The 25,940-nt window shown below is 39.6% G+C and overlaps 2 protein-coding genes across 5 annotated transcripts in view; both read right to left on the reverse strand.

Annotated features, from left to right (window-relative positions):
• Nucleotides 1-25,940, reverse strand: part of OSMR (oncostatin M receptor) — an 88,662-nt gene that overhangs the window by 20,977 nt on the left and 41,745 nt on the right. For all 4 annotated transcript variants that reach the window (XM_002745044.7, XM_017969945.4, XM_008992143.5 and 1 more), the window contains 2 exons: nucleotides 9,323-9,465; nucleotides 8,848-9,001 (listed from right to left, as the gene is read on the reverse strand). In XM_002745044.7, coding sequence (XP_002745090.2) covers nucleotides 8,848-9,001; nucleotides 9,323-9,465 — 297 coding nt within the window. The remainder of the gene's footprint in view (nucleotides 1-8,847; nucleotides 9,002-9,322; nucleotides 9,466-25,940) is intronic.
• Nucleotides 21,969-22,574, reverse strand: LOC103787206 (midkine). Its single transcript, XM_002745033.7, is given in 2 exon segments — nucleotides 21,969-22,383; nucleotides 22,386-22,574. Coding segments are annotated over 2 exon segments (408 nt in total). The 5' UTR covers nucleotides 22,513-22,574; the 3' UTR covers nucleotides 21,969-22,102.

Genomic DNA, 25,940 nt, shown 5'->3' on the forward strand with positions numbered 1-25,940 from the left:
TTTTCAAGACTTAGTCATAAATTATTTCCCAAGGCTAATGTACAGAATGGTGTTTCCTAGGTTTTATTCTAGGATTCCTATGCTTTGAGGTCTTACATTTAAATCTTTAATTCATTTGAGTTAATTTTTGGACATGGTGAAAGGGAGAAGTCTAGTTTCATTCATTGACATATAGCTAGGCAGCTAACCCCGCACCATCTATTGAATTAGGAGTCCTTTCCCCATTGCTTATTTTTTGCTGACTTTGTAGAAGATCAGATGCCTGTAGGTGTGTAGTTTTGTTTCTGGGTTCTCTACTCTGCTCCATTGGTCTATGTGACTGTTTCTGTACTGGTATTTTTTGTACTGGTACCATAATGTTTCAGTTACTGTAACCCTGTAGTTTAGTTTGAAGTTGAGTAATGTGCTGTCTATTCCTTTGCCTGTTTTGCATAGAAATGCTTTGTCTATACAGGCTCTTTTTCATTCTCATATAAATTGTTAGAATAGTTTTTTTTTTTTCTATTTCTGTGAAAAATAACATTGATAGTTTGCTAGAAATAGCACTGAATCTGTAGATGGCTTTGGGAGTCTGGTCATTTTAATGATGTTGATTCTTCTAATCCATGAGCATGGAATATTTTTCTGTTTCTTGTCATCTATGATTTCTTTCAGCAGTGTTTTCTAGTTCTCCTTTTAGAGATCTTTCACTTCCTTGGTTAAATGTATTATAGGTATTTTTGTGTGTGTGAGTTTTGAAAGTGGGATTGCATTCTTAACTTGGGTCTCAATCTTATTGATGTATAGAAATACTACTGATTTTTGTACACTGATCTTGTATCCTGAAACTTTGCTGAAGTTTTGTTTTTTTAAATCAGATCTAGGAACTTTTATGCAGAGACTATGGGATTTTCTAGGTATACAATCCTATCACCTGCAAACAGAGATAATTTGACTTCTGACTTCCTCTCTTTTTATTTAGATGCTTTTTATTTCTTTTTCTCTTTTTTTTCAGGCAGAGTTTCGCTCTTGTTACCCAGCTGGAGTGCAATGGTGCGATCTCGACTCACCGCAACCTCCGCCTCCTGGGTTCAAGCAATTCTTCTGCTTCAGCCTCCTGAGTAGCTGGGATTACAGGCACACGCCACCATGCCCAGCTAATTTTTTGTATTTTTAGTAGAGACGGGGTTTCACCATGTTGACCAGGATGGTTTCAATCTCTTGACCTCGTGATCCACCTGCCTCGGCCTCCCAAAGTGCTGGGATTACAGGCTTGAGCCACCGCACCCGGCCACTTTTTATTTCTTTCTCTTGCCTGACTGCTCTGGACCTTCAGTATTATGTTGAATAGAAGTGGTAAGAGTGGGCAACCTTGTCTTATTCCAGTTCTCAAGGGGAATGCTTCCAGCTTTTGCCCATTTAGTATGATATTGGTTGTGGATTTGTCATAGATGGCTCTTATTTTGAGATATGTTCCTTCAACAACTTGTTTGTTGAGAGTTTTCAACATGAATAGATGTTAAATTTTATCAAAAGCTTTTTCTTCATATGAGATATGTGTTTTTTGTTTTTAATTCAGTTTATGTGATGAATCACATTTATTGATTTGTGTATGCTGACCCAATCTTGCATCCTAGGGATAAAGCCTATTTAATCATGGCAGATTAGCTTTTCGATGTGCTGCTGCATCTGGATTGCTAGGATTTTGAGGATTTTTGCATCTATATTCATCAAGGATATTGACCTGAAGTTTTCTCTTTTTGTTGTGTGTCTGTCTAGTTTTGGTGTCAGAATGATGTTGGCCTCAAGAATGAGTTAGGGAGATGTCCCCCTCCTCAGCCTTTTGGAATAGTTTACATGGGAATGGTACCAGCTCTTTATACATCTGAAGAATCTGGCTGTGAATGCATCTGGTCCTGGTCTCTTCCTGGTTCCTAGGCTTTTTGTTACTGATTCAATTTCAGATCTCACTATTCATCTGTCCAGGGATTCAGTTTCTTTTTGGCTCAGTCTTGAGAAGCTGTATGTTTCCAGGTTGGATGTTTTCTAGTTTGTGTCCATAAGGTATTCATAGCAATCTCTGAGAGTTTTTGTATTTCTGTGGGGTCAAGTGGTAACGTCCCCTTTGACATTTCTAATTGTGTTTATTTGGATCTTTGCTCTTTTATTCTTGATTAGACTGTGATCTATCAAACTTATTTATTCTTTGGAATAACTCCTGAATTCAGTGTGCTTTTGTATAATTTTTTGCATCTCAATATCCTTCAGTTCAGCTCTAATTTTGGTTATTTCTTATATTCTTCCAGCTTTGGTGTTGGTTTGCTCATTTCTCTAGTTCTTTGAGGTGTGATATTGGGTTGTTAATTTGAGATCTTTCTTTTTTTTAGATGGAGTTTTGCTGTTGTTACCCAGACTGGAGTGCAATGGCACAATCTCGGCTCACCGCAACCTCCGCCTTCTGGGTTCAAGCAATTCTCCTACCTCAGCCTCCCGAGTAGCTGGGACTACAGGTGCGCACCATCATGCCCAACTAATTTTTGTATTTTTAGTAGAGACAGGGTTTTACCTTGTTGACCAGGATGGTCTCGATCTCTTGACCTTGTGATCCACTCGCCTTGGCCTCCCAAAGTGCTGGGATTATAGGCGTGAGCCACTGCGCCCGGCCAATTTGAGATCTTTCTAACTGTCAAATGCAGGCATTTAGCACTAGAAACTTTTCTCTTAACATGGCTTTGTTGTGTCTCAGAGATCTTAGTACATTGTTATTTTTCTTCTCATTAGTTTCAAATAATTTCTTAATTTCTGCCTTAATTTCATTTTTTTATCCAAAAGTCATTAGGAGCAGGTTAATTTCCATGTAATCTGATATTTTTGAGTGACTTTCTTAGTACTGATTTCCGTTTTTATTGTGCTGTTGCTTGACAGTGTTTGGTGTTGTTTTAGATTTTTTGAATTTGCTCAGGATTGTTTTATGTATTACTGTGTGGTCAGTTTTAAGAGTATTTGCCATGTGCAGATGAGAATAATGCATATTTATTTGGGGTGGAGAGTTCTGTAGGCACATTTGGTCAAGTGTCAAGTTGAGGTCCTTAGTATCTGTTGGTTTTCTGTCTTGATAATTCATGTAATACTTCCAGTGAAATTAGTCTCTTTGTAGGTCTCTAAGAACTTACTTTATGAATCTGGCTCCTGTGTTAGGTGCATGTATATTTAGGATAGTTAAGTCTTCCTGTAGAATTGAACTCTTTACTGTTATGCAGCCCTTCTTTGTCTTTTCTGATCATTGTTGGTTTAAAATACATTTGGACAGAAATTGGAACAGCAACCCCTGCTTTTTTCTGTTTTGTTTTCTTGGTAGATTTTTCTGCCCTTTACTTTGAGCCTATGGGTTCACTGCATGTGGTATAAGTATGCTGTAGACAGCATACAGTTGGATCTTGCTTCTTTCTCCAACTTGCCACTCTGTGCCTTTCAATTGGGCATGTATCCTGTGTACATTCAAGTTTAATATGATACATGTAAATTTGATCCTGTTATTGTCTTGTTAGCTGGTTATTATGCAGATTTAATTGTGTGGTGCATTATATTGCCAGTGGTCTACTATTTAAATCTGTTTTTGTAGTGGTTGGTAATGGACTTCCTTTCTCATATTTAGCACTTCCTTAATGATCTCTTCTAAGGCAGGTCTCGTGGTAGTAAATTCCCTAGGTATTTGCTTGTTTGAAAAGGATCTTATTTCTCATTTACTTATGAAGCTTAGCTTGACTAGATATGAAATTCCTGGTTAATAGTTTTTTCTTTTTCTGAGACGGAGTTTTGCTCTTGTTACCCAGGCTGGAGTGCAATGGTGCAATCTCGGCTCACCGCAACCTCCGCCTCCTGGGTTCAGGCAATTCTCCTGCCTCAGTCTCCTGAGTAGCTGGGATTACAGGCATGCACCACCATGCCCAGCTAATTTTTTGTATTTTTAATAGAGACGGGGTCTCACCATGTTGACCAGGATGGTCTCGATCTTGACCTCGTGATCCACCTGCCTCGGCCTCCCAAAGTGCTGCGGTTACAGGCATGAGCCACTGCACCCGGCAATATTTCTTTTAAGAATGCTAAATATAGGCCCCCAATCTCTTTTGGCTTGTAGGGTTTCTGATGAAAGGTCTACTGTTAGCCTGAGAGGGTAACCTTTGTAGGTGACCTGCCCTAGCTCCCTATAATATTTTTTCTTTCATTTTGACCTTGAAGAATCTGATGACTATGTCTTGGGGACATGGTATCTTGGGGATGGTCATCTTCTTGTATAGTATCTCATAGGGGTTCCCTGCATTTCCTGAATTTGAATGTTGTCCTCTCCAGTGAGGTTGGGAAAATTTTTGTGAATAATATCCTCAAATATGTTTTCCAAGTTGCTTGCCTTCTCTCCCTCTCTTTCAAGAACACCAATGAGTGGCTGATCTGTCCTCTTTACATAATAATTCTTTACTGATTTTTCTTTATTTTTGTCTGACTGAGTTATTTTGAAGAACTGGTCTTTGAGCTCTGAGACCCTTTCTTCAGCTTGCATTTGTATTATGAAGTTCTTGAAATGAATTATTCAGCTCTATCAGATCAGTTTTATTCTTTCTTTAAATGGCCATTTCATCTTTTATCTCCTGTGTCATTTTGTTGTATTCCTTAGATTTCTTGGACTGGGTTTTGACTTTCTCTTGGATGTGGATGATCTTTGTTCATCTATATTCTGAATTCTAATTCTGTCATTTTGAACAGGTTAAGAACCATTGCTGGGATGTCAGTGTGGTCTCTGGAAGTAAGGAGACACTCTAGCTTTTTGAGTTGCCAGAGTTCTTGCATTGTTTCTTTCTCAACTTGTGGGCTGATGTTCCTTTAGTCTTTGAAGTTGTTGGATGGGTTATTGTTTTGTTCTTTGATGTCCTAGGGGACATCTGATTTTGGTATAAAGTGAGTTCAGTTGCCTGGGTTCCTATCTGGAAGATTTTAAGAGGCCAAGAGTCAGTTTAGCACTCCTGGTCTGCATGCTCTAACTCGGCAGGACTGCTATCAGCCCCCACCTTTGTTCTCTGGCCCCTCAAGGCTAGGAACCTACTGTTTTGGAGGGGCTGAAGTATTCCCAGTCTGTTGGCCACAAAACTCTGATGAGTGGTGCAGGCCAAAGCACTTCATCAGGGCAGTGGCAGCAAGATCCATGCTCACTCACATGTGTCAGCAGCCATGGCAGTGCAGTGGTTTGTACATGCATCAGCTGGGGTGGGGTACCTGTGAGAGTAGGGCTGCAAGGTTCCTGTATGCACTTGCCCTAGCAGTGGGATGCAGGCAGGGGCAGAAGTGCCAATGACAGTGCCCGCCCTGGTGCTGGCACTGGTGGGAGCAGGAGGCTACCAGTCTTTGTGCATAGTTTGCACAGGCAGCAGTGGTAGTGTAGAGAGTCAGCAGAGTTGCCAGCATCCATGCATGCATTCACACCGGCAGTCATGGTGGCACTGGGAAGGCAGGGCTGCTGTTGTCTGTGTGCTGGTTTGCAGCAGCTGCAGTGATAGCACTGGGGTGGGGGCAGAGTTTCTGGTGTCTCTTCATGCATTTGTGCCAGTGATGGTGTCGTGGGGGGCACAGGGCTGTGCACACACTGACACTGGTGGCAGTGTCGGGAGTGGGGGTGGGGCCGCTGGTGGCCATGTACTCTTTCACACCAGGAATGGCAGCAGCGAGGAGTGGCAGGGCCACATGCTGTGCTTATGCCAGCAGCAGAAGTGGGATATGTGCACACACATGAGCCACAGGGGGAGAAGAGGCAAGGTCCACCCATAGGTGTGCACTGGCAAAGTGGTAGTGGGGTGGCCATGGGCAAGTGCAGGCTGGCAAAGTGGCACTGGGGAGGCTCTGGTTGGGGAAGGTTGCAGGTAGGCTGAGGCATGTCAGTAGGGGTTGCCCTGCTGGAACTCTCCAATGATCAGGTGCCATCTGCCAGCAAAGCAGCTATGATGAGATCCCCCAGGAAGCACCCTGGTTGGGCATCTGAGGCTGCACTGCCAGCTAGTGTGGCTAGGCTGGAGCCTCAGGAGAGGCCAGCAGACAGGGGACTACTCATATTGGACTGGCCCCAGCTCATGGGTAAGACCACTGTCCCCTGTCTAGGTCTGACAGTCACCTTATGGCCAAGGTCTCCTAGAGGAGCACAGCAAGGCTTGGGGGCTTTGCATCCCTGGCCATGCTCCACTGCAGATGTTTCTGCACCAAACCCTCTGGGCTCTGCCCAAGATGGAGCCCTGTTCCTACTATCTCTCTAAGAAGTTCTTCCTGCCAGCCCAATTGTCCATGAGGGTTGTGAGGTTTCCTGCTGCCTGGATTACAAAGGCCCATGGCAGCAGCAGAGAGCCTGTACAAGCCCTTCCCCAGGAGCTGCTGGAGGCCAAGAACGAGTGTGAGTGCTTGGTAGCCCCTTGCAGGGTGTGCAGCTTCCTGACCCTTTAGCCCAGCATCTGTGTTCTCCCTCTGTCCACGCTTAATCTAGGGTTTCTAGGTATAGAATCACATTGTCAAAAAAGACAAAGAGTTTGACTTCTTTTCCTTTTGGGATGTGTTTCTCTTGCCTGATTCCTCTGACTAGGACTTCCAACTACTATTTTTAAAATATGATTTCTGCATACAAAATTTGTTTAAAAATCTTGACTGTTAAGTGTGAAAGTGTTAAATAGCAACTGTCATGAAATTAACAAAATTAAGATGTTTCAAATATTAAAAAATAGCTTTTCTTTTTTTTAGTTTTTGGTTTGTGAGAGGACAAGTAACTTTTGATCTAATTCAGAACACGTCTTTGAAAGAACTATTTTGGAACATAAAAATTTATGTCTCTATTTTATAAAAATATAGTCTTTTTGCCTGATAATTGACATTTAAGTGGGGAAAAATCTCTAAAGCCCATTTCCTAACTATAACCTTTTTTTCTTTCAGTTGCTGTCACAACACTTTATGCTTAAGTTAAAGGTGACCGCATGTTTTTAAGGCTATTGAAGCAAATTTCAATTTGCTAAATAAGCCATTGGAGAAGCCAATATTAAATGTAAAACTTTATTGAAATACTCAAGCACAATATCTAAGTTCAATGTAAAATCTTCAGCTGGCTTATAAATTACTATTTGTAACAAAAAAGTGCTACAATACAGTTGATAGCACTGTATTCTATAAACAACATAGTTTCTACCACCGTATCATTTAACTTGATGTCTGCTCACTATAATTATACTTAAGCATGATTATAACACACATAAACATTGAGTTTTCTGGCATTAAGCAAAGTGACATCAGACATAATAAAAAATTCCTACGAGTTCACCTTCAGTAGGTTCATCTCATTTTCTTGTCATCATCAAAAGCAAAGTTAAGTGTTTTCAAGATATTAGATTACTACTATAATCCAAAAGAAACTCTATTCTTTTGCTATCTTCCCTTTTTATATAATTCTAGTTATGTTGGAATACATTTTAAAAAAACGAACAAAAAAGTGAAGCAAAATGATAAAACTTCTTCTCTAAAACAACTGAGGAAAACACAACATTCCTTTCAGGAACAGGGCCTTCCAGAGCAAAGATTATTGAGGAACCTGTAGCCCTAGGAAAAATTACTGGAGTCTCAATGGGCTTGAGGATAGGCAGGCACCACCAGGGAAAGGGGAGGCCTGGAGAACTTGACTAATGACCATCCTCATGTATGGATTCTGACTAGCTGCCCCCACCACCCTCAAATTAGAGTCACTGCTTTAAAATGGTCCTCCCAGAATGAAACAGAAAGAGTTCTGCCAGCTGCCATACACAAATAAGATGAATAAAATATATATGTATAATCCTTCCTTTGGCAGTAAAACAGCCAGGACTTGAATCAACAAGATCTGGAGGTTGTAATAACACCAAGAGAGAGAACACACAGAATGAGCTCTGGTTAAGGGTGGAGATCTGGCGTCAGGCTGCCTGGACGTGAGTCGCAGCTCAGTCAGTGCCTGGCTGGGCCAGTTAAATTACTTAATCTTTCTCTGCTCTGATATCCTCCAGCATAAAATGAGGATAATAAGAATACCTAACTGCATGTTGTCAGGATGGAAAGAGAGAAACACAGAGGGCCCTTCGAGTTATGTGTGACTCTCAGTAAATGTTAACTCCTATGATTATTATGATGTCTGTAGCATTCAGTAACTGCAATATGGGCAAATCTCTTCAGTTATGGGTGCAAGTTGCCTCATCTGTAAAATGGGCAACAGTTTCTTTCATTACATTGAATTGGTAGGAGATGGAAGCAGGACTGGGCCATCGAATCTCCTGAGGCCCATTTGAGTTCTGAGACATAGTTATTTAACAGAAAAATCTTGCAATCAATGCTGAGGAAACTTTGCCACAGAACAAGCTGGAGAGGGCACACAGTATGCCATCAGTGGAACAAATGACTCACAAGTAACCATTAAGGTTCCAAATATCATTACATTTCCAAACATAGCCCAAAGTCATTTAGTATGAGACCAATGCTTTCCTTGTCATTAACACTTCTATTTGCTCCCAGTCCTGAATTAAAGGTGCATACTAATTTGTATAGCCTTAGATCTACTCTGAAATCAGCAAAGTGAACCATTTTGGAAAAATGAAAGACAAGAGAGAAGACAGGCAGTATAAATAATACTACTGTCAACTGTTTGAGGTGGACGGCCGCCCACTCACTTCTCATCAGGCATCTAATCTAATTTTTTAAATGCCACCCCACCTCTGTTTAAATATTTTTCTCTTAGATATTGGTATAACCAAAAGCTCTCAGGGAAACCAGCCTAACTCCTAAGACTTACTGCTTTGGGTTAAATGCCAGGGGGGCTAAACATACCGGCTTCAAGTGTGGTGAAGTTCTGACCACTCCACTGACTCCATTTCCAGAAGTGGCTCGCACCAGCACAGCGTACTCGGGCCATATATTCTGTGAAAGGTTCCAGGTCACTTAAGAAGTACTCACCATTCATCTTGATGGAAACATTGTATTGCTTGATCAAAAAAGAGAAGAAAGAAAAAAGGAGAAAAGAAAAAGACAGAAGCATTGATGAGTATATACCGTTACAAAGATGAACCAGGACATAGCAAATCCTGACCTGGAGTAAGATCAGTTCATTTTTGAGGGGAAAAATATCTCCAAGGCCCATTTCCTAACCATAAAAATCTAAAATTAATTTCATGGACTTTTTAAAACAGATGACCCACACCAGTTGAACCTACACAGAAATAAGAGTTTAAAGGGATTCTATTCACCAGTGTCTCTGTTCAGGACAAAAAGGAATTTTTGAAAATAAATTAAGCACGGCTCTTACTTGCTTCATTTTTCCTTCACAATAGACTTCAATCTGACACAAATATGTGAAATTATTCTTCACGGAGTACACCTTCCAGGTCATGATGGCGTTTGTGGCATTTACATTTTCAAAGTTGACACTAAAAGGATTCATTGGATAAACTGTCAAAAAAAAAAAAAAAGAAAGAAAAAGAAACAAAAAAACATCAAGCATAGATCCAAAAAGATATTGGTAATAGGCAGTTTATTTCTTCAACAAGTATTTTTTGTTTACTTTTGAGAACATGACAAACAAGAACTTACAGACAAGATAGAATAAGCCAACTACAGCCTTGCTCACTCAAGGATTCTACTACACACATTGAACAAAAGACAAAAGGAAACTACCCGAGGGCTCCTACAATTAAACACAAGTAGGCAAACTGTGAAGGGGAGTCAACTTAAAGAAGGTGGTTCACAGGGAGAGTTTTAACAGAACACAGAATCTAAGCAAAATAACATTAACAATGCCAAGGATATAATCCAAAATATGCAGAATGTGCTAGGAATGGAACATCTTTAGATGAAAGGGGGACTGGCCAGAACAGCCCAGGCTCTGTTCCATCCCTCTGTCCTTTAATGCTGTAGTGCAGTGAGTCATGTGTTATCAGGATATAAAATCCAGGATGGGTGCTTCTGAGGTCTCTTAGCTGTGGTACAAGTGAAGAACTCAGAGATAAGATTCTGTTTGCCCTAGACAGCTCTCTTCAGCCTTGAGGACCAGCCAGCAATAAATCTGAGACTTGTGTTGTCCCTTTCTGCCTATCTGATAGTAATAAATCCACTTCATGTAACTTGTATATGAGCGTATTCTGTATCACTGGAGTCGGTCAGTTGATAACCAGTGCACAGAGACAACCTGCTTCACAAAATTGGCATAGCAAGCAGGATTCAATCTGACAGAACAATGGCTCACTGGTAAAGTAGAAGGGGCAATGCCCTATCTCATATCTGGCCTATGATGGAGACATCAGACCAGCTAGATGTTTTATGGGGAAGAAGCAGTGATAAGAGAAACATAGGTCACACATACGCCCTGAGAATGTGGGTGAGCTGGTACATGGATTGCAGCAGGAAAGAAGTGTGGAAACAGGGGGGTTTAGTGCACATATGTGATTGCTCCTTCCTGGGTATTCAGATGCATCTGGAGGCATCTGAGAGGGAATGAAAAAGAGGTCCTCTGATGGTCCTTGAGACATCCGAGAAGGAACCAGCATGCACAAAGCAGGCCTTCACAGAGAAGGAGACTCAAGATCCAAAGGACACACATGGACACGAGCAGTAAACTCTCAAGCAACCTGGATGGTGTGTTTGTTGGATAAAGGGACACTGCAGACCCAAATGGTGCAGTCAGTGTTGGGCCAAAGCCTCTAGGTGCCTACCGAAGGTCACTGGCCCAATACTCTTCTCGAGAGAAAAAGAGAAAAAGAAGAAAATGCAGACTTTTCTGGGCTTCTTAGATATTGAAACCCACATGACAATATTTCCTGTTTCTTTTAGGTGAAAAATTAAACTGATGACATTGGGAGGTTTTCAGACAAACACAGTGACCCAAGATGCTTATCTCATTGTGGGCGGGGCCCATTGGGCCATTTTAGGTGCCAGTAACCATGTTTCCTATCACTCAGGGCACCATCGGCAATGGGTATTTTGGCTGTTTAAGGACCAGAAGGCCACCTCCATCTGAAAGGGTATGTTCTCCCAACACAGCTAAGGATTTGAGCCAAAACAGTGGGGCATATCCACTTCTGCCTGCTACCTAAGCTCCCCAAGTTCCAATGGCTTATTCAACACAAGTAGTACTGTTATACATACTGAATGGAGAATAGGATATTACTTTGTTAATTGAGGACTTAATACAGATATAAATGTTATAAACCACCCTCTCACAATATTTGACTGGTCACAAAAGGCCCCCTAGGGCATGGAGACTAACAATGGACTATTGCAAACTAAATGCCAAGGCCACTTAAGCTGAACACCAAAGAAGTATCCCAGATATAGCCAAACAAGTGTCGCCCCTTGTGGCATCCTATAATAAAAATGAGGCCAGCAGCTGGTGGGCCTCTTTGAGTCCTGGAGACCACATGTACCCAACCTAGATGTCCTTTTGCTCTCCTTAGTCAAGGTTGCCGGCAAACCCACAAATTTTAAATGAGGTTCTTTGCGACAACAGGCCTTGGAAGCCACTCAGCAAGTTGTGGTCCAGGCACTGCTTTTAGAACCCTTAGAGCCTGCTAGCTCAATAAAATTACAGATGTCCAAAACCTTCATGCATGCTGAGAGTAGTCTCTGGGAAGAAAAAATTCACTACCAGGATGTACCAGCCTTTCACATTTTGGACACATAAGCTGCTTAGGCAGCCCCCAGATAGACCACTTTTAAACAGCAACTCCTTGCTTGCTACTAGGAACTAGTCTCTGGACACTGTGCATCTTTTTTTTTTTTTTTTTTTTTTTTTTTTGAGACGGAGTTTCGCTCTTGTTACCCAGGCTGGAGTGCAATGGCTCGATCTCGGCTCACCGCAATCTCCGCCTCCTGGGTTCAGGCAATTCTCCTGCCTCAGCCTCCCAAGCAGCTGGGATTACAGGCACGCACCACCATGCCCAGCTAATTTTTTGTAATTTTAGTAGAGACGGGGTTTCACCATGTTGACCAAGATGGTCTCGATCTGTTGACCTCGTGATCCACCCGCCTCGGCCTCCCAAAGTGCTGGGATCACAGGCTTGAGCCACCGCGCCCGGCCGACACTGTGCATCTTATGGCCAGAGCACCACACATGACACTACAACATGAAATGCCCATCCGTACTTGTGTGCTTGCAAACTTCACCAATCAAATTAGGCTCAACAGAGCTCAATTATTAAATGAAACTAGCCCATTTAAGATCATGTCCAGCCAGGCCCCATGGGACCAGTAGGTTTCACGAACAAATGGCTAGCTAATTAAAAGTGACCAAGTAACCTGTTGAGGATGTTTTGGCTCCTCCTATGGATTCAAAAATAAACCTACCAATGGTCTGGCATGGTTTACTGATGGTTCTGCCAAACTAAAAACAGATGGGGTTCATTGGGCTGCCACCTTACCATCTGGCCAACAGACAGCCAACTTTAGACTGAGACTGGACATGGAAATTCTATCCAAACTACATGCAGTGGCAATGGCCGTGCCGGCCACCTTTCCTACCATATATTGCTATATTTTCACCAACTCATTGGCCATTGCCAATAGCCTAGCCATCTTGTCAGAAGAAAAACAACTGAGTGACTGGACTGATTAAGGAATCCCCTGTGTGGGACAAGAATTATGGCAAGAGCTTGCAGCATAAAAGCTGTCAGAATCAAAATGGAGTCATTTATGTTAAAAAGCAAAATCATGAAAAATGGAGCCAGGTAAGGTCATGCAGGATGGGCTCTCTTATACGAATGCCTGATCACAAAACTATCATGAAACAACCTGTAAGAGCCACAGACATGCACAAAGGTCAATACAACCTTACACACATACTTCTACAAGGACACCTGTCCAGCAGCTGGATTATCTGATCTAACACTGACACCACTCTTGTTATTGATCCTTGTAGTCAAAAATTATTAACTGAAAACATCATGTAATCCTTCTAATTTTTCTTTAAAAACCTTTGTCTTTGTTCACTTTCCTGAATATACACATAGTTTTCTATGGTAAATGTATTTCCATTGCAATGTCTATTCCTGAATAAATATCATTTTCTTTTAGAGTCTCCCTCTCTGTTATTTAGATTGTCATAATGGCATCTCAGAAGTGAGACTAAGATAGCTAAAGAGAAGGCTCCATCGATTGACTCACCTGCAGGATCACCAAATTTAACAACTATATGAAACAAGCGCCTTCATAAGACTGAAAAATCAAGTAGGCATTCATAGTACCTGTCTTTAATACCATATCACTAAAAGATGCACTGAAAGGGGAAGAAAGATATTCTTGAATCACTGATGCCACCCCTTCCCCATTCACTGGCAGCAGCCCTGTGTCATGGACAGAGACTGTAACTTGGGAGAGGGAGAAGAGGGAAAACACAGTGACCGAGAGATTTTGCATGGAAGTCAGTGCTGCCCAGTCACTGGGAAAGCAAGCAAAAATGCGTTGAACTCAGCTGAGAGAGACTCCATTTGTTTGAAAGCAAAGGAAGTGAACAAGAGTCTTCGGTAATTCAGAGAATTCTTCTAGATCTTATTCAAGACCGCCAAGGAGGTACCTCTATGAGTCTACAAGAACCATAGTGTTACTGGGTTTGTGTTTCCCCAAATGAAGATAAAGTACAGATCACAACACTATATCTTTTTGATATGGATAATCTTTCTCAAGAAGGATGGGTACAAACAAGCCCAGACTGTGATGACTACAAGAAATACTTGACTCTTCAAAGCTCAGACATTCATAAGCATCAAGACCATCCAGGAAAACATGATCTCACCAAACAAACTAAATAATTCACCCAGGGACAATCCTAGAGAAACAGAGATATGAGACCTTTCAGACAGAGAATTCAAAATAGTTGTTTTAAAGAAACTCAAAGAAATGTAGGATAGCACAAAGAAGAAATTCAGAATTCTGTAACATAAATTTAAAAAGGTATTAAAATACTTTTTTTAAACCTAGCAGAAATTCTGGAGTTGAAAAATGCAATTGACATACCAAAGAATGCATCAGATTCACTTAATAGCAGAGCTGATCAAGCAGAAGAAATAATTAGTGAACTTGAAGATAGGCTATTTGAAAATGTAGTCAGAAGAGACAAGAAAAAAAAGAATAAGAGTTATTGGCCTTAAAGAGGAGGCAGAGAATGAGACGGGTAGAAACTCTATTCAAAGGGATTGTAACAGAGAACTTCCCATACCTAAAGAAACAGACCAATATCCAAGTCCAAGAAGGTTATATAATACCAAGTAAATTTAATCCCCAAAGAAGAAGACAATCTAGAGGCATTTAATAATCAAACTCCCTAAGGTCAAGGATAAAGAAAGGATCCTAAGAGCAACAGGAGAAAAGAAACCATATATAAAGCATAAAGATATATAAACAAAATATATATCTGGAAGGAGCCTTTTCAGTGGAAACCTTACAGGCCAGGAAAGAGTGGCATAATATGAAGGAGAAATAAAAACTCCCAGACAAACAAAAGCTGAAAGATTTCATCAACACCAGACCTATCCTAAAAGAGATGATAAAGGGATTTCTTCAATCAGAAAAAAATAGGATGTTACTGAGCAATAAGAAATCATCTGAAGGTACAAAACTCACTGGTAATAGTAAAGTACACACAGAGCAAACCCCACAGAATATGATAACACTGTAACTGTGGTGTGTAAACTACTCTTATCTGAAGTAGAAAGACTAAATGATAAACCAATCAAAAATAATAACAACTTTTCAAGACATAGACCATATAATATCTGAGGTGGGCAGATCACCTGAGGTCAGGAGTTCGAGACCATCCTGGCCAACATGAAGAAACCCCGTTTCTACTAAAAATAAAAAGTTCGGTAGGCATGGTGGCACATGGCTGTAATCCTAGCTACTCAGGAGGCTGATGCAGGAGAATCGCTTGAACCCAGGAGGCGGAGGTTGTGGTGAGCTGAGATCCCGTCATTGCACTCCAGCCTGGGCAACAAGAGTGAAACTCTATCTCAAAAAAAAAAAAAAAAAATACACACATCAAAAAGTTAAAAAGCCGAGAAACAAAGTTAGAGTAGAGGTTTAATTAGTTTTCTTTTTGCCTGTTTATGTAAGCAGTGTTAAGTTGTTATCAACTTAAAATAAGTTATAAGATAGTATTTGCAAGCCTCATGGTAACCTCAAATTAAAAAAAATATATATATACATATATATATATATATATATATATATAATAAATATGCAAAAAAAGAAAAAGCAGAAAATTAAATCAAACCACCAGAGAAATTCACCTTCACTAAAAGAAAGACAGGAAGAAAGGAAAGAAGAAGGAGACCATAAAAGAGCCAGAAAACAATTTAAAAAATGGCCAGAGTAAGCTTTTACTTATAATAATAACAGTGAATGTAAATGGACTAAACTTTCCAATCAGAAGACATAGAGTGGTTGAATGGATTTAAAAACAACTGACCCAATGACCTATTGCCTATGAGAAGCACTTAGCCTATAAAGGCACACATAGACTGAAGATAAAGGGATGGAAAAAGATATTCCATGACAATGGAAACCAAAAAGGAAGAGGAGTAGCTTTACTTATGTCAGACAAAATAGATTTCAAAACAAAAACTATAAGGAGACACAAAGTAGGTCACTATGTAGTGATAAAGGGGTCAATCAGAAAGAAGATAAGACAATTATAAGTATATACACAACCAACACTGGAGCATCCAGATATACAGAGAAATATTAGAGCTAAAGAGAGCAACAGACCCTAATACAACAATAGCTGCAGACTTAAACACCCCATTTTCAGCATTAGACAGATCTTCCAGACAGAAAATCAAAAAATAAATATCTGATTATCTGATTTAATCTGCACTATAGAAAAAATAGGCCTAATAGATATTTACAGAAATATTTTGTACAATGCCTGCAGAATAGACTCTTCTCCTCAGTACATCAGTCACTCTCAAGGATAGATTATATGTTAGGTCACATAACAAGTCTTAAACATTTTTAATAATTGAAATAATATCAGGCATCTTCTCAGATCATAATGGAATCAAACTAAAAATCAATAACAAGAGGAATTTTGGAAACTATAAACTACATAGAAATTAAACAATATGCTCCCAAATAACCAGTGAGTCAATCAAGAAATTAAGAGGGAAACTGAAAAATTTCTTGAAACAAATGATAATGGAAACACAATGCACCAAAACCTATAGGATGCAGCAAAAGCAGTACTAAGAAGGAAGTTTATAGCTACAAGTGCCCACATCAAGAAGAAGAAGTTCAAATACACAACTTAATACTGAATTAGAAAAGCAAGAGCAAAACCAAGCCCCAAGTTAGTAGAATAAAGAAATAATAAAGATCAGAGATGAAATAAATGAAATTGAAATGAAGAAAACAATACAAAAGACCACCAAAAAGTTGGTTCTTTGAAAAGATAAACAAAATTGGCAAACCATTAGCCAGGCCAAGAAAAAAGAGAGAGAAGACCCAAATAAATAAAATCAGAGGTGAAAAAGGAGATACTAAAATGATAGTGCAGGAATTCAAAGGATCAATTGTGGTTACTAAGAGCAACTATATGGCAATACATTGGAAAATCCAGAAGAAATAGAAAAATTCCTAGACACATAAAAATAACAGTGTTGAACAATGAGGAAATCCAAAACCTGAGTAACAAATTTGAACTTGTAATAAAAAGTCTCTCAGTGAAGAAAAGCCTGGGCCCCAGTCGGTTCACTTCTAAAATCTACCAAACATTTAAAGAACAAATACCAATCCTACTCAAACTACTCTGAAAAACAGAGGAGGAGGGAATATGTCCAAAGTCATTCTATTAGGCCAGTATTAGCCTGACACCAAAACCAGACAGAGACAGATAAAAAAATGAAAACTACAGACCAATATCACTGATGAATATTAATGCAAAAATCCTCAATAAAATATTCACAAACCAAATTCAACAACATGCTAAAAAGATCATTCATCATGACCAAATGGGATTTACCCCAGGAACACAAGGATGGTTCAACATATGCAAATCAACAAATGTTTCACCATATCAACCAAACGAAGGACAAAAAAACCCCATATAATCATTTCAATTGATGCTAAAAAAAATTTGATGAAATTCAACATCCCTTTCATGATAAAAAGCACTAAAAAAACCAGGCATAGAGGGAGCCTATGTCAACACAATGAAAGTCATATATGACAGACCCATAGCTAGTATCATACTGAACGGGGGAAAAACTGAAATCCTATCCTCTAAGATTGGGAACAGGAAAAAGATGGCCACTTTCACCACTGTTATTCGACATAGTACTCAAAGTCCTTGCTAGAGCAATCAGACAAGATAAAGAAATGAAGGGCATCCAAATTAGAGAGAAAAAAAGTCAAATCTTCCTTATTTGCAGTTGATATTATCTTATATTTGCTAAAACCTAAAGACCCCACTAAGAAACTATTAGAACCGATCAACAAATTCGGTAAAGGTGCAGGATACAAAATCATTATACAAATATCAGAAGCATTCCTATATATCAGCAAAAAAATCTGAAAAAGAAATCAAGAAAGTTATCCCGTTTACAATAGCTACAAATAAAATTAAATACCTAGGAATTAACTTAACCAAATCCGTTAAGTATCTCTACAATGAAAACTACAAAACGCTGATGAAAGAAATTGAAGAAGACTCAAAAAAGGAAACATACTCCATGTTCATGGATTGGAAGAATCAATATTGTTAAAATGTCTATTCTACTCAAAGCAATCCACAGAGTTACTGAAATCCCTATCAAAATACCAAAGCCATTCCTTACAAAAATAGAAAAACAATCCTAAAATTTATATGGAATCACAAAAAACCCAGAATTGCCAAAGCAGTGAAGTAATTACATTAGCTGACTTCAAATTATACTACAGAGCTATAGGAACCAAAACAGCATCGTAATGGGATTAAAAACAGATACACAGACCAGCAGAATAGACTTAGAGAACTCCCAAATAAATCCATACATCTATAGTAAACTCATTTTTGACAAAGGTGCCAAAAACATACATTGGGGAAAAGCAAGTCTCTTCAATAAATAGTGCTGGGAAAACTGGCTATCCATATGCAAAAGAATGAAACTAGATACCTATTTCTAGTCGTATACAAAAATCAAATCAAAATGGGTTAAAGTCTTAAATCTAAAACCTTAAACTATGAAACGACTATAAGAAAACATTAGGGAAACTTTCCAAGACACTGAAGTAATTTATGCAAGTAAGAATTTTTAAGTAATACCCAACAACCAGAGACAACCAAAGCAAAAACGGACAAATAGAATCCCATCAAGTTAAAATGCTTCTGCACAACAAAGGAAACAATCAACAAAGTGAAGAGACAAACCACAGAATGGGAAAATTTTTTTTGCAAACTATCAATCTGACAAGGGTAGTAACCAGAGTATATAAGAAGCTCAAACAACTCTATAGGAAAAAAACTCTGATTTTAAAATGGGCAAAAGATCTGAATAGACATTTCTCAAAAGAAGAAATACAATTTGCAAACAGAAATATAAAAAGTACTCAACATCATGGATCATCAGAGAAATGCAAATCAAAACTACAATTTAGCTAGCGTTCTGCCAATCTTGTTTATCCTTTAAAAAAACTAGTGTTTGGTTTCATCGAGCCTTTGTATGGCTTTTGGGTGTCCATTTGAATCAGTTCTGCTCTAATTTTAGTTATTTCTTTTCTTTTATAGCTTTGTGGTCAGTTTATTGTTGTTTCTCTAGTTTCTCTATGTGTGATATTAGATTAATTTGAGATCTTTCTAAATTCTTGATGCAGGCATTTAGCTCTATAAACTTTATTCTTTAAAGTTTTTAGAATGAAGTTCTGCTTTTTCTGCATCTCAGAGATTTTGGTAAGTTATGTCTCTGTTTTTATTTCCAAGAATTTTAAAATGTTTTCTTTAATTTTGTTATTCACTCACAAGTTTTGATGTTTTTAAATTTATTTAGACTTTATTTCTGACTGAGCATGTGGTTAATCTTGGAATATGTTCTGTGTGCTGATGAGAAGAATGTATATTCTGTGGTTGATGGGTGGAGTGTTTTTAGATGTCTATTAAGCCCAAAACAGAATTTCTTTGTTAGTTTTCTCCCTCAATGATCTAATGCTGTCAGTGTGGTGTTGAAGTCCCATTTTTCTATGGTTGTGTGGTTATCTAAGTCTCTTTGTAAGTCATAGAATAAGAAGCACTTGTTTTATGAATCTGGGTGCTTCTGTGTTGGGTACCTATATATTTAAAATCAATAAGTCTTCTTACTGAATTGAGCCCTTTATCATCATGTAGTGTCTTTTTTTTTTGTTGTCTTTTTAAACTGTTGTTCATTTAAAGTCTGTTTAACCTGATATAAGAATAGTGACCCTTACTCTTTTTGGTTTTCTATTTTTATGACAGAGCTGTCTCCAACTCTTTATTTTGAGCCTATGGATATCATTACATGTAAGAAGGGTCTCTTGAAGACAGCAGACAGATGGGTGTTGTTTTTTTTTTAATTCAACTTGCCACTGTGCTTTTTCGGTGGGGGCATTAAGACTGTTTACATTCAAGATCAATATTGACATAGGAGGTTTTGATCCTTTTGTGAAGTCGTTAGCTGGATGACCTGTAGTTTCTATTCTGTAGTTCCTTTATAGGGTCTGTGGACTAGGTACTTAAGTGTGATTTTGTGGTAACAGGTATTGTTCTTTTTGTTTTCACATTTAGAACTTCCTTAAAGATTTCTTGTAAGGTTGGTCTAGTGATAACAAATTCCCTTAGCAATTGCTTATCTGAAAAAATGTTTTATTTTACATTTTTATTTTTTTTTTATTTATTTATTTTTATTAAAGACGGGGTTTCACCATGTTGGTCAGGCTGGTCTTGAACTCCCAACCTCAGGTGATCCGCCCGCCTTGGCCTCCAAAGTGCTTCGATTACAGGTGTGAGCCACCACGCCCGGCCTTACCTTCATTTATGAAGCTCAATTTGTCAGGATATGAAATTTTTTATTGGAATGGCTTTTCTTTGAGAATGCTGAAAATAGGCCCGCAATCTCTTCTGGCTTGTAAGGTTTCTGCTGAGTTCACTGTTAGCCTGAAGGGGGTCCCCTTGCATGTGATATGACCTTTTTCTCCAGCTACATTTAAGATTTTTTTCTTTAGTGCTGGCCTTAAACAATCTGGTGACTACATATGCATCAGTGATATTCATTTTATGTAGAATCCAGCAGGTGTTCTCTGGATTTCTTGTATCTGGATGTCTACCTCTCTAGCAAGATTACAGAAATTTTATTCTATTATTCCCTCAAATTTGTTCCCCAGATTGATTACTTTTTCTCCTGCTCTCTCAAGAACGCCAACAATTTGTATGTTTTATAGCTTTACACAATGCCATATTTCTTGGAGACTTTGTTCATCTTTAAAAATAATCCTTATTTTTGTCTGACTAGATTAGTTTGAAAAAAAAAAAAAAAAACAGTCTTCAAGTTACAAAATTATTCTGGTTGGTCCAGTCTACTAATAAAACCTTAAATTGTATTTTGAAATTCCTTGAGTTTTTCAGTTCCAGTAGTTCTAACTGATTTCTTTTTAAGATATTTATCTCTTTCTTGATTTTCTGGACTGATTTAGAAGTTTCTTCACGTTGATTTTCAACTTTGTCTTGGATCTCTTTGAGTTTTCTTACAACAGATGCTTTAAATTGCTTATCTGTCATTTCTGAGTTTCCATTTTGGTTCAGGAGCTAGAGCGATTTTTTGATGGTGTCACAGTATTTTGGTTTTCATGATGAGAATTCTCATGCTTTTTCCTTTTAGTCTATAGAGAGTAAGGTCTTTTGGCTTTGCACCTATAACCCTATAGCCCTAGGCACTTCCACCAGCAGGTTTCATTTTGGGCTGCATGGCTTGGCCTTTAGGCCAATAGATGGCACTTGCAGGTAAGAGCCAGCTGCTACACAAGCAAGTGGGTATGTATCCTGTCTATGTTTACTGTGAAGTGCTCTGTTTTTTCAGGTGAAGGCCTGGACAGTGGAGTGCCCAGTTCCCTGGGGTTCCTGTTTTGCAGAGGTGGGGTAACAAATGTGGGCAGAGCTGGAACCCCTGGCTTGCCCACAAATACCCCAATGGTGAGCACAGGCACTAGCCCTGGCAAGGGTGGCTAGGAGAAGTCCCGTAAGTACACTTAGGTTTATGTGGGCAGGATGGGGGGGGGGAGTAAGGTGGCTTCACCAGCTCCCCATCCTAGATAGGCAGGAACTTTAGCTGTTTCCCTATCACTCCCCTGTTCCAGGACTTGTGATTCCTAGTTCAGGTGTACCCTGTAGTCTACCTGCAGACCACAATGTGTTTGAAAGCCATGGGAAATGTTTGCTTTGTGACTCTGTGGGAGTGGTTTCACGGCATAATCTCATTACTCAACCCAATACAGAGAGCTTTACAGTTATTCTGTATCCCCCCAATATTCAGGCATGCCAAGTATTCCGGCTGGCTACATGGCTTTTCAGTCAATGGTCATCATAAGAATCATTCAACATCCTCAAGCTTGTTTTCCTCAGTACCAAATTAAGAAAAACTATAGAATTTTTTAAAATGCTGGTACATAGAGGCTTCTAACTTCTTTATCTCTTTTTTTCTTCTTCCTCTCTGCTTACTCCAAATCTGTTGATTTTTTTCACTTGGATTAAGATATTCTACTGTTGCTAAACTCAAAAGCCAATTAAAGTTTTTCTTTTTTTTCTTTTTTTTTTGGGGGGGGGGAAATTCAGTTTATTTAATGTGTTTCTTAGTAATGGAATCGTGGGGAAGAACAAAGAGGGCTCTGGGACTCACATTGCTTTGGGGAAGGCTCAGGCTTCCCAGAATCCCTTGTCCCTCCTCACTTTGGGCACTTAGGGGTGGGGCTGGGAAGTGAAAGGGACAAGGCAGGGCATGATTGATTAAAGCTAACAAGCAGACAGAAGGCACTGGCGGGTCATATCTCAGGCCAGGGAGAGGGAGGGCGTGGGCCAGGCCCCAGGTAACACCAGGGGCTCCTCGGCATCCAGGCTTGGCCTCTAGTCCTTTCCCTTCCCTTTCTTGGCTTTGGCCTTGGCTTTGGTCTTGGGGTTGCAGGGCTTGGTCACGCGGATGGTCTCCTGGCACTGGGCATTGTAGCGCGCCTTCTTCAGGGTGCCCTGGCGGACTTTGGTGCCGGTGCCCCCATCACACGCACCCCAGTTCTCAAACTTGTACTTGCAGTCGGCTCCAAACTCCTTCTTCCAGTTGCAGGGGATCCTGCACCGGATGCGCTGCGTCTGGGCCCCACAGCTGCCCTCGCGGAAGCCCACGCCGCAATCCAGGCCCACTCCTCCGCGCACTCTATCCCCGGGCCGTCTTTCTTCACCTTGTCTTTCTTTTTGGCCACCGCGGAGGTGAGCGCCAACAGAGCAAGGAGAGAGAGGAGGAGGAAGCCTCGGTGCTGCATCCTGGGGCGGCCGTGCACTCGCTCGCTGCTTGCGCTGCTTCGTTCCCTCCCGCGCCAGGCCTGTCTAAAGTTTTTCTTAAGGCATTTCAGCCAAGATCAGAAAAAAAAAGAGAGGGCTTTCAAATTATGACAGCTGTGTGGCAACCAAGAACCTATCATTGTACACCTGAATCATCCTTTTGGAAATATAAAATTAGGTTTGCCTCGCTAGCAATTGCTTAGGGTGATATAACAGCTAATAAAAGACTGATCATCTAAAAAGGAAAGAACTAGATAAATGTTTGTGAAAAGTTAAGCTCTTAGATTAAACAAGTCAAAATCTTGAATTCAGAGCAATAATATAAGTTATCCTGCCTGGCATAAAAGTTTTGCTTTGTCTGCCACGTATGAGCCAGAAAAAGGCAAGGGAGTGAGGAACTGAAAGTACCTTTTCCTAAAACATGTCCCCACCTAGGGTCACTAATCAAGCCAACCAGATGGGCAAACAAAAAGAAAAATTACTGCTAAAATTAAAGGCCACTTGAAGATTTTGGTCTTCTGATACAATTTAGCTATCTCTAGCTAAAATGCAAATATTTAAATATTTAACCCCTAAACTCATTTGAAACACAAAAAGGGAAGAGGTTTTTAAAAATAAACCTGCTACAGAAATTTCTTTACCAAAAATTTGGTATCCAGTCTTCATAAATTACCTATTGAGGCAAATAAAATGTAGCCACATGAATAGGTCCCATTTTGTCAGACACGTCATTTAAACCCAACTCTCCTTCTATAAACCAGTGCATTGTTTTTGAGCTCTTGTTATTTGCCTGCAGACTGGATTCAGTCCTGTAATCTCTTAATGTCCTCCAATATTGGCTATAACTCTCCAAAACCTGCTCTGTTCGTAAAGCCCTAAAACCGAAGTTGGACAACTTAATAACTTTCAAGGGATAAGTCTCATGCCTGATGTACGGGCTGCACAGAAAGTCCATTGAACCGCCTGATTCCATACCCAGTGACTTTCAAGCTGCAAATAAGGACAATAGATGGCTTTATGTAGTGAACAACGTTTTGCAAGATGATGGAACAAGATACCCCAACATAATGAGACTCTTGGCCCGGCGCGGTGGCTCACACTGGTAATCCCAGCACTTTGGGAGGCTGAGGTAGGCAGATCATGAGGTCAGGAGTTCTAGATCAGCCTGGCCAACATGGTGAAACCCTGAATCTACTAAAAATTACAAAACTTAGCCGGGTGTGGTGGCACATGCCTGTAATCCCAGCTACTCAGGAGGCTGAGGTAGGAGAATTGCTTGAACCTGGGAGGCAGAGGTTGCAGTGAGCCAATCCTGCCACTGCACTCCAGCCTGGGGGACAGAGTGAGACTCCGTCTTAAAAAACAAAAACAAAAAAAATGAGACTCTTGTTCCTCTTACTTTTTCCTTTCTTATGCCTATCTTTTTCTTTATAAGATAGCAGTGTAACCGAAATTTCACAATTAGTAGTTTCTGTTGGTAATTTGATAGAATCTAATTTCAGAGCTCCTTTAAGTCATAAATTTTTTAAAAATCTGTGCTATTGATAATACTACATATTGTATATGGATAAATTCCTCTGGGGTAGTTGAGACCTATATACATACAATTTTTTTTTAAAGTCATACAGTTATAACAGGTCTCACGTAAGTCCCATATCTTTTGATTTGTTTGCCCTTAAGGCTAGCCTCAAAGCTCAAAACCATTATGCAAACTAGGGTTATCATATTGCTATTAACTTTATTTTGCATTTTCCTTTTAGAATTTTGTACCTGTTCCTTATCAAATTTCTGCTGAAGTACTACTCCTAAAAGAACAATGCTGGCCCAGCACTTTGAGAGGATGGCTAAAAGACTCCAGGATAGATGAAACTGAACTTAACAAAGGACTCCAGGAAGGGTTATCTTGAGAGCAACTCCCTCCAGGCCTTCTTTGTTGTCCAAATATGGCTAAAAGGGTTTTGACGCCTAGTTGCCAATCACTCCCTCCAATGTGGGACCACACCAGTAACCCAGGACATGTCCATCTTGGTTAAAGGATGATCAGCAATGATTTCAGAGCGAGATCTTGATCAAAAGGGAGAAATGTGAAAGTTGTCAGAATAAAAATGAAGTCCCATGTCATTTTTTAAAACCCTGAATAATGAAGCCAGGGAAAAACATGAAGGGAAGGGAGGGTTCTCAGACATGGATTCCCAAATAAAAAAACTCTCACAAAAGACTGCAAAAATCACAATCTTGCACAAAGGCCATCACAATCTTACACACACACACAACTTCCGCAAGGACATCTGCCCAGCAACTGCTTGTCACAGACTGTAGCATGAGGTCAGAAGTTCAAGACCACCCTGGCCAAGACGTGAAACCTCATCTCTACTAAAAATATAAAAATTAGCCAGGCGTGGTGGCAGACTCATGTAATCCCAGCAACTAGGGAGGCTGAGGCAGGTGAATCACTTGAACTCGGAGGATGGAGGCTGTAGTGAGCTGAGATTGTGCCATTGCACTCCAGCCTGGGTGACAGAGTGAGACTCTGCCTTATAATAAATAAATAAATAAATAAATGAACAACAAATCAGTACCAAGAATATCTAAGTATTCTTCCCAGAGAAAAATGTGCAAATAGCATGAATAAGCTTTTCATAAAAGAGAAAACAGACGTGGTCAAAACACTAATGAGATTCAATCACAAGACTATCATAAAATACAGTCTTATAGCCATTTAACTGGCAAAAATAAAAAATGTGCCAATACCAACTTGGTTAGAACATATGAATCTACAGGGTGGGAATATAATTGCTACTACTCTTTTGAAAAATAATTTGACCTTATCCTATAAGTTGAACATTCACATATTCTACCTCTGATCCCACTCTTAAGTATATACTCAAGAAAAACAATTGTAGATGTGTACTGGACACATGTATGACAATGTTCATATTAACATGTAGCCAAGCACACAAACCTTGATACAACCTGCCATCAAAAAGGATGTATGAATAAAATATTTAATATTCATGCAATGAAATACTACACAGCAGTAAAAGTGAATGGACTACAGCAACAGTAAGCAATATGGGCAAATATTAGCAATTTAACAGTATACAAACATAATTACTGAATTATTACATACAGCGTGATGTCCTTTCTATACATTAAAAGCAAACAAAATAAAGGCATTTTTACCATCACATAAGAAATGAGAACACACATGCACACAATTTAAAGTGATAATGATCTCAGTGGAAGGAGTGGGGGTGGGGTGATTATAGGATGAGACATGATAGAAGTTATTGTTAGAGTCCTAGGTTTGAAGCTGGGTAGTAAGCCCACTGGTGCTCGTGACATTATAAAAACAAACAAATAACAGAGGATGTGTGCGTCCATGTGGAGAAACGCAGCATAAACAACA

Source organism: Callithrix jacchus, chromosome 2 (genome assembly GCF_049354715.1).
Source record: "Callithrix jacchus isolate 240 chromosome 2, calJac240_pri, whole genome shotgun sequence".
In the NCBI taxonomy this organism is placed as follows: Eukaryota; Metazoa; Chordata; class Mammalia; order Primates; family Cebidae; genus Callithrix; species Callithrix jacchus.